Source organism: Cebus imitator, unplaced genomic scaffold (assembly GCF_001604975.1).
Source record: "Cebus imitator isolate Cc_AM_T3 unplaced genomic scaffold, Cebus_imitator-1.0 Scaffold79, whole genome shotgun sequence".
In the NCBI taxonomy this organism is placed as follows: domain Eukaryota; kingdom Metazoa; phylum Chordata; class Mammalia; order Primates; family Cebidae; genus Cebus; species Cebus imitator.
Window position 1 is genome coordinate 1,610,739 of NW_016107394.1, and position 9,582 is coordinate 1,620,320.

General features: G+C 48.4%; 1 protein-coding gene across 19 annotated transcripts in view; it reads right to left on the reverse strand.

Moving 5' to 3' along the window:
• The window catches only part of PGAP2 (post-GPI attachment to proteins 2), a 40,234-nt gene that overhangs the window by 25,462 nt on the left and 5,190 nt on the right, over positions 1–9,582 (reverse strand). For 4 of the 19 annotated variants that reach the window (XR_005201030.1, XM_037740069.1, XM_037740067.1 and 1 more), the window contains exons 1-2: positions 4,348–4,670; positions 1,218–1,392 (exon numbers count right to left, since the gene is read on the reverse strand). Coding sequence is in view for 17 of the 19 variants with exons in the window: in XM_037740069.1 (XP_037595997.1) it covers positions 1,218–1,392; positions 4,348–4,576 (404 nt within the window). In the remaining 2 variants the exon portion in view is untranslated. The other 15 variants (XM_017532872.2, XM_017532874.2, XM_017532873.2 and 12 more) reach the window with 10 other exon arrangements.

Genomic DNA, 9,582 nt, shown 5'->3' on the forward strand with positions numbered 1-9,582 from the left:
AAAAAAAAAAAAAAAAAAGTGGGGCTCCACCCCATATCGCAGCTAGACCCCACTGCTAGTCCTAGCCATTTCTCTGAAGCTAGATGCTCTTTACAGGAAGGGGGGATTCAGCTAGCTAGGGGCCTTCAGAACTCTGAGGGAGCTCAAGGGTCCAGGTGCAGAATCTGCCTCTTCACCAAGAGCACCTAGGCTAAGATCATTTCCTGCCTTCCAACCTGACAGTCTCTTCCTCCTCCTCCTTCTGCTCCTCACACTTCATCTTCCCTAAACTACCTTCCCATCCTTCCTGTACCTAGAGCTCTACATTAGCCCTGGGAAGGAATAGGACAGGAATTATCAACTCTATTTTATTTTTTAGAGATGAGGGTCTCACTCTGTCATGAGGCTGGAGTGCAGTGGGACAACTACAGCTCACTGCAGCCTCAGACTTCTAGGCTCAAGCGATCCTCCCACCTCAGGCTCCCGAGGAGCTAGGACTACAGATGCACACCACCATGCCCAGCTAATTAATTCTATTTCAGACATAAGGAAACTGAGGCTGAGTCTCTATGTCTCAGGTAATGTAGAGTCAGTCAATGAATTAGGAGCACTACAGAGTTTGACACATGTCCCACCCCATTTACTCTGATATCCTAGAGAAAGTAGTCTTACATTTTTCTTCCTGGCCCAGCGCCCTGTATCCCTGTCCAGAGGGTACACAGATATCTATGGAACCTCAGAGGGCATGGGACTCACCCCAGGACATGTACACATGTACACAATCAGATCTCCATGCAGACAGGCACAGATATAGTATCTCTCACACACATACCCCACTCAAAGCCATTATATACTGCCATGCCCCTCACAATCACCCACACATATACTGAATCACATTCCCACAGAGACAGGCACAAGTGCACAGTGCTACATTAAGAGACCCAAAATACTCTGTAGCCCAATCCTTTTCTCTCTCCACTTCCCAGAAAACCCTGGGGTTCCAGAATCTGCTCTTCTATAAAGTAAGGATTTGGCTCTAGGTCTGCCCACTTCGGTGACTCCAGCCTCCAGAAGGCAGAGGGAGACTAACCCTTGAGATATCAATTTGCAGGCATCCCCCCAGAAGCCCCGTATGTGGGCCCCAATAGAGAGGTGGCTAATCTTGTTAAAAGAGATTCAAGATCTAAAGAAGATCCAGATCAGCCTGAATATGAGGTATCAGTGTCCCCATGCCCTACCCCACAGTGTGTGGCCGTTGTCTCCTTGAAGTGGAAGAGCAGGGACCAGAGGATGCAGAAGAGGAAGGCGACAAGTGGACAGCAGACCGTGACCAGGGCCACCAGGGTGAAGCGGAGCCGTACCAGGGTCCCATCCCGGTCCAGTGGCAGTGGGACCTGGTACATCTTGTCAGACCTGGGGACGGAGTGGCATGCTGTCAGGGCCCCAGGCAGCAAGGCTGGGACTCAGTGATGAAGTCAGCCCTTGCGCTCAGTCCTAAACTGAGCTGTATGCTATAGGGTGGGGAGTCTGAGGAGGAAGTCACCTAAACTTGGATAGCTCTGCCCTGGATGAGGAAAACTGACTCAGAATCCCAAGTCAACATTACACCTCAATTTCAGAGGGAAGACAATGAACCAAATCTGTGCTAGGATGAAGCTTGAATGGATTGGGAGAGCTTCTCCTCACTCCTCTCTACCTAGCTTGACAAGCTTAAGACTACAGGAGCTGCTTTAACTAGTCTCTCCTTATTTCAAGAACCAACCCTAAGCTGACTTGGTGGCTCAACCCTGCAATCCCAGCACTTTGGGAGGCTGAGATTGGTGGATCACCTGAGGTCGGGAGTTGGAGACCAGCCTGGCCAACATGGTGAAATCCCATCTCTACTAAAAATACAAAAATTAGCTAGGTGTGTGGCAGGTGCCTGTAATCTCAGCTACTTGGGAGGCTGAGGCAGGAGAATCGCTTGAATCCAGGAGGGGGAGGTTGTAGTGAGCTGAGATCATGCCATTGCACTCCAGCCTGGGCAACAAGAGTGAAACTCTGTCTCAAAAAAAAAAAAAAAAACAGCCTAAAACCTACCAGTGGATGAAATGGCCCATCTCCTCCCCCAGGCCTTTGAGCCTCAGGCCTAGCCTCCAGGCTGCAGGGCCTCTCAACAGCTTTTTATTGCTTCCCCACTGGCCCGGGGCCCTCCTGCACCTTCAGTCCCCTCCCAGGCTCTGTGTGCTCTGGATGCCTACACCACAGCCCACAGCAACAGGGATTCCATGGAAGCTGACAGAACCCTGAGCTCCCTGCTTGTCCCAGCCTGCTCCCTCACGTGCCCTGAGCGTGAAAGGCTTTGCAGAATCAGGTCTGGTGCTAGCCTGGGCTTGCTGTTTGTTGGAAAGAGCTGCTTGGTCAGCTTCTGGAAGCTTCCCAGTGCCCAGGGGGCTGTCTGCCACCCTCCTGTGAACAGATGAGGGTTCCTGAGGACTGTGATTTCTCCCTTAGATAAGGGTAGCTATGAGCAGTTATACAATATATAACTAATATATATATTATATAACTAATATATTTATTAGTTATATAATAACTAAGTGTATACCAACAATCCTACCCCAGATCCCCACAGTGTACAAAAGAGAAAGTTGGGGCAGGAATCTGCTCAGGATTACAGAGCAAGCAGATACATATGTGACCCAGAAGAGTTACACACTGCAACTCTGGCCTTCCTCGACCCCTTCCTCTCTGGATCAGAGTTTGAGACAGAAAGGTCTGGTTTGGACTAGAGTGAGACAAGCAGAAGAAGCACCTGTTCACAGGAGGTAAAAAAAGCAAAAAACAAATTCTACATAGATAAGCCAATTAGTCCTATTCCCATTGTACAGATAGAGAAATCAAGACGCTCAGTGAGAGAAAGGCTCTTCCTCAAAGCCCTATGCTGAGCGGGAGGGAAAGCCATCCCTGGAACGTTGGCTTATTGTTGCTAAACTAGGGCTGGCTCCAGACACATAAAGAACATGCCCTTCTGGGCTCAAAGGCCTTGTCAAATCAAGTCCCAACTCTTCCTGGCCCCTGCCACAGGACTCTCCCCTTTAGCTCCACCCTCAAAAAGAGCCCTTTTCTCAGTTAGGTTGGCATCCTGGCATTCCAGAACACACCAGGTGGCTACGCCTCTACATTCTCACCCATTTCCTTCCAGCTGCCAGGCCTGATCAAGCAGCCTACTCCAATTGCTCAAGTTCCTCTCTCCCTTTTTGGGGTAATAAGGATCTCCCCAGGGAGCTGGTGACCCTCCCAGAAAAAAAAAAAAAAAAAAAACACCTTCCCTGGATCATCCCTAAATGGACTCTTAAGTCTCTTAAGGCTCTAGACGGAGAACATCTTCCTCACTCAGCCCAAACCCAGACTCTGCAGTTGCAGCAGCACTAGTGTTCCCTCCCAACATCCCGCCCTGAAGGCTGCAGCTCTAGATCCCTCAGGAACCACTAGGATTCCCAAATTGAAGACTAGATCTTCAGGGAATGAAGAGGCACTGCCCAAATCAGGGGTTGATGAGGAGTTTCAAAGGACAGTCTGTTCCAATGCTTGGAGGTATGCCTGGCCTCCCATTTAGCTGTGTGACCTTGGGCAAGCCATTTAACCACTCAGGATTTGTTTCCACAGTTCTGCAACATGAGGATCAAATGTTCAGATTACTTCTAAGGTCCTTTCAACTTGGTCATTCTACTCCACACCTCAGGGTGGAGCTGAAGGGCAGTTGTTCAGCCTGCAGACAGCTCTACCTTCCTCACAGGTACTACTTAGCTGAAAATTGCTTTGGAGCTACCTAAGCTCCAAAGTCCCTAGAGATCTTCTCAGCCTCGAGTCTGAATCCACATTTACTGAGTACCTATGGAATACCAGGTCCCCTGCTATGTACTTGATATACATTGTCCCTTTTAATCCTCACTGTAATTCTATGAAGCAGGTGCTACAGCCTGTATATTTCCATTTTACAGATGAGGAAACTGAGGCTCAGAGAGGTTCAAAACACTTACTCAAGGCCAAGGCTAATAAATGGCAGAGCTGCCATTCAAAACTAGTCGATGGGGTTCCCACTCCCGGGGTCCCATCTTCCCCACCTAGGACTCCTGACCAGGAGGATCCACGGAATAAAAAGAGAGATAAACCCCTGCACACCCGGCCCCAGGCTGGCAAGGGAGAACGGGGCCAGCTCGGCCAAGTCCAAACAGCAGCAGTTCCCGGGAAACAGCGTGTAATATAGGAGGGCAGGCACCAGGACTCCCAGAGCATGGGGCCCAGCCCTGCAGAGGCCGGACCGCGCGGCCAAGCTCCCCCGAGTGGAGCTACCCGGCGGCCCAGCACACCCACGCCCATACTCACCGAGGCGGCAGTGACGAGATTGCCGGCGGAACCCGGGGTCCCGGGAGGGCCGGGGTCGAGGGCTGCCTCCGCGGGCTGGTCGGAGCGCGAACGGCGGGGGCGGGGCCGGCGCTCTCGGGGCGGAACTTAGAGAGGAAACTGCACCCGGATCCTCCGCTGGCTCCTCCCCGCTTCTGGAGACCCCCGACCCCCCGGCTCTCCCCCTAAATCTGGCGTGTCCTCTAGCCATGCTCTATAGCCCGAGTCTGCCCCCAATAATTTCGGCTGTGTGAGGGCAGCAGGAAGGGCTCTGGACACCTGGGTTTAGATAGGCCTCCTTGTCGCCTTACCTCTCAGCTGCGTTCCATCACCTGTTGAAAGAACACAAAATTAATTCAATAGGGGCTCGATTTCTCTTTCTCATCCGCCCGTCCCTCCTGCCCCGCACCTCCATTCTAACCGAATTATCCAGCCTCGCCCTTCTAAAACATTAAGCCAGTTTCCTCCCAGCTGTCCCCTAGACTTTGCTTGCCAGGACGATTGGGGACATTTCAGCAATGGGAAGAGCACCTTTGCAGGCAGCGAGACCCGATGAGGCCCATCCCAGAAACTCTGACCTAGTGCTGTTCCCGCCTTTGATCAGGAGAGGGCGCCCTGTCTGTTCCACATAAGGCAGAAAGAGAATCTCCAGCCACCAGCCTTGCGTCTCGCCACAATGAGAGGATCGATCTCCAAAAACCAGCTGCTAGAGTTCCCTCCGTACCCTGACCCTGACTGACCCATAAAACAACTAGAGGGGGACCCTTGGTTCCCTTTGCAAAGACAATCCTACCTCAACAGGGAAGGAGGGTGAAGGGATCAAGAATCCCTTCTGCAAGCACACTGTGGGGCTGTCAGAGCACCTGCAGCAGGTGGAGAGCCTCTAAGCTAGCCATAGCTACCATCGCACTTTCCCACTTTACTCCTCACAGCAATAACATATTCTCAGCACCCAGTATGTCCCAGGCACTGTTACTTTTCATGTTATCTCATTTATTTCATCCTCATAAAAACCCTGAGAGGTACTATTTATTTGTTTATTTGTTTATTTATTTATTGAGACGGAGTCTTGCTCTGTCACCCCGGCTGAAGTGCAGTGCTGTGATCTCGGCTCATTGAAACCTCGGCCTCCCAAGCAATTCTCCTGTCTCAGTCTCCTGAGTAGCTGGGACTACAGGTGCATGCCACCATGCCCAGATAATTTTTGTATTTGTAGTACAAACAGGGTTTAACCATGTTGGTCAGGCTGGTCTTGAATTCGGTGATCCATCCACTTCAGCCTCCCAAAATGCTGAGATTACAGGCATGAGCCACCACACCCACCAGTAGATATTATTAATATCCTCATTTTGCCAATGGAAAACAGGGAAACCAAGTTACCTACTTACACAGATAATAAATGTCAGAACCAGAACTCAAGTCTCATTCCTGAAATAATTCCCATAATCCACTATATGCTGTCAATGCCACTTAGTATTTGTTGATTAATTTGCCAGAGCTCTTTTTCATGCATTCACTTTTGTTCATTCACCCAGCCTAGGCCCTCTCTGTGACAGGCCTCAGGTGAAGCAATGATGGAGAACCCAGAGATACCTCAGTTGCACTCTGAGGGGCTCTGAAGTCTGGAGAGAGTGTGTACACAGTGTGTGTCTTATTCTAAAAATGATTTTTCTTGATTTTGAATTCTCCCCTATCCTGCTCTTTAAGGTCCAGGGCAAATGGATCAGTAAAACTTTGCAAAAAGTACCACTTCCCTCTAATTTTGGCAACTAGATTCAGGTTTTCTGCTTCGGGGCTTCATATCATCCTCTTTGTCTAGCCCCAAACCAGGGGTGTCTGCTCCTGGCCATTGTTCCCTATCTTAACACCTTGTCTGTTCCCTTGGCCTTAAGTATCATTCCCTAAGGCTGGGTCCCCCTCCCTGCCTCTAGACCACCCCCAATGCCCAAACCTTGAGGTGCTCTAATTATTTAGACTAATTCTTTAATTCTGTAGTCCCAGCTATTCGGGAGGCTGAGAGAGGGGAATTTCTTGAACCCAGGCGGTAGAGGTTGCAGTGAGCCGAGATTGCACCACTGTACTCCAGCTGGGCGACACAGCAAGACTCCATCTCAAAAACAGTAATAATAATAATAACAAAATAAAAAGAAAAAATACCAAAATAAAAAGAAAATATGTGTTGGATTGATTTAATGGAACTAGGTTTTGAAGAATGGGCGGTATTTAATTAGGTGAGCAGAGATTGAGGAATTCCTAGAAAGGGGACAGAGTGAGCATGGCTAGGGTAGGTGTAGAGGCAGGGATATAGACTGCTAAAGACATCTAGCTTCAGACCAAACTCTGCCACTGCCTCCTGGGAAGTTTCAGGAAAATCACTGCTTTTCCTGGGTTGAGGAGGAGTTATTCCTGTTCTTCTCAAAGATCTTTTTCATGACCAAGACATCCTTCCTGGATGGTTTTAAACCACCCACTCCCAGCTCACTCATCTTGCTCTAGCACCACTCTGACTCAAATAGCAATTAAATCTTCCCCTGTTCATCTGCTTGTTTCTCCGTTCATCTAGCCTGGAATGTTCTCTCTTCCTGTCTTCATCTCAGGAAACTATCCTTCCTGTAAAGGTATTTATTAGCAGGACACTTTGGTTAAGTTAAGAATGCCTGTGGCTGGCTGGGCACGGTGGCTTATCCTGTAATCCCAGCACTTTGGGAGGCCAAAGTGGGCAGATCACAAGGTCAGGAGTTCGAGATCAGCCTGGCCAATATGGTGAAACTTCGTCTCTACTAAAAAATACAAAAATTAGCTGGTCATGGTGGTGGGTGCCTGTAGTCTGAGCTGCTAGGGAGGCTGAGGCAGGCAAATTGCTTGAACCCAGGAGGTGGAGGTTGCAGTGAGCTGAGATGGCACCAGTACACTCCAGCCTGGGCAATAGGGCAAGACTCTGTCTCAAAAAAAGAAAAAAAAGAATGCACATGGTAATTGCTAGGGAGATCACTAAAATAATACTAATAGAAAAAGAGAATTTAATTTTCAAACTGGTATAGTAGGAAAAATGGGCCAGGTGAGGTGGCTCACACCTGTAACCCCAAAACTTCGGGAGGCTGAGGTGGGCAGATCACCTGAGGTCTGGAGTTTGAGACCAGCCTGACCAACATGATAAAACCTTGTCTCTACTAAAAATGCAAAAGTTAGCCAGGTGTGGTGATACACGTCTGTAGTCCCAGCTACTAGGAAGGCTGAGGCACAAGAATTGCTTGAACCCAGGAGGCGGAGGCTGCAGTGAGTCGAGATCACGCCACTGCACTCTAGCCTGGGTGACAGAGCGAGACTCCATCTCAAAAAAAAAAAAAAATCTGAATATATCAGTAAATTCATTAAATGCATTAGACTAAATGCTCTCTTTAAAAGCCAAAGGTATTCTCACAGGAGTTCTAAAAATCCAATTAAATGGATCTACAAACCTCACCCTTCCTTACCAAGTCATAGGAAAAGAAGGGAATGGACATTTACTGAGTGCTTACTATGGACCAATCCTGTGCCCAGTCCTTTGCAAATTCCATTACCTTTTTGATCTTCACAACCACTTTACAAAATACAAAGTATTGGCTGGAAGTGGTGGCTCACATCTGTAATCCCAGCACTTTAGGAGGCAGAGGCAGACAGATCACTTAATTAATGTCAGGAGTTCAAGACCAGCCCGGCCAACATGGTGAAAACCCGTCTCTACTAAAAACACAAAAATTAGCCAGGCATGGTGGCAGAAACCTGTAATCCCAGCTACCTGGGAGGCTGAGGAAAGAGAATTGCTTGAACCCGGGAAGCAGAGATTGCAGTGAGCCAAGATTGCACCACTGCACTCCAGCCTGGGTGACAGAGTGAGACTCCATCTCAAAAACACAAAACAAAACAAAATACAAAGTATTGTGCCCATGTCATAGACAAGGAATTGAGGCACAAAGAGTTAAACAACTTAGGCAAGATATAAAAAGTAGCAGATCTACAACTTGAACTTAGCTCTGACTCCAACTCTGCTGCTCCTCTGGAAAGAAGTCTCATCCCTCCATGATTCTGCAGTCCTTACAGGTCTGTCTGCCCCCTAAGCACTAATCCTTTACAGCTGCATACAGTGAGTTCTCAGGTCATGTGTACTAGACTGGGGCTCCTAGGACAAAGCTGGACTTTCCTTAGCTCTGTCTTTCTTAGCCAGGATAGTGTTGAGCTGTGGACATTTCAGGGCTCATGATGTCCAGGACAAGGCTTGGCTCCAAAAGGGTTTGTAAGCATGCACTAAACTCCCTGACTTTAGAATGGAAGAAGGAAGATGATGATAACCCAAAGGGGTGTCATTAGAATTTAGACAGAGTAGGAGTGGGTGGGAAGGAACCCAGGGCTTCACAAAGATGTCCTTCCCCAGCCAGGAATCCTGGGAATGATGAGCCATGGGCCACTTGCCTACCAAAGTACCCAAAAACACATCTTTAGAAATCACGGTGGCTCATACCTGTAATCCCAACACTTTGGGAGGCCAAGGCACGTGGATCACCTGAGCTTAGGATTTTGAGACCAGCCTGGCCAACACAATGAAACCCCATCTCTACTAAAAATACAAAAAATTAGCTGGGTGTGGTGGCATGCACCTGTAGTCTCAGCTACTAAGGACGCTGAGGCAGGAGAATCGCCCGAACCTGGTAGGCGGAGGTGGCAGTGAGCTGAGATCATGACACTGCACTCCAGCCTGGGCGATGGAATGAGACTCCATCTCAAAAAAAAAAAAAAGAAATCACCAAAGTTACAGGAAATTCTTCCCTGGAGCATTCCTCATCCAGTATGTATTCCTCCAGTCTTTCCACAAGTATGCACTATTTTCCTGCACACCTACTTGTACTTTGGACTGAATGTACTCACTTGCTCACTCATTCAAGACATTTCTTTCAGAACCATTTTATAGCAAAAGAAAAGAAAGGAAATAGGCCGGGTGCGGTGGCTCACACCTGTAACCCTAGCAGTTTGGGAGGCCAAGGTGGGTGGATCACCTGAGGTCAGGAGTTCAAGACCAGCCTGGCCATCATGGTGAAACCCCATCTGTAAAAAAAAAGAAAGAAAAGAAAGAAAAGAAAAAAAGACATTTCTAAGTCCTCTTTCAGTGTCAGAATCCATGTCTTAGAATATTCAGAATGCGAAAATGGGATGGGAACTTTTTTTTTTTTTTTTTTTTTTTTT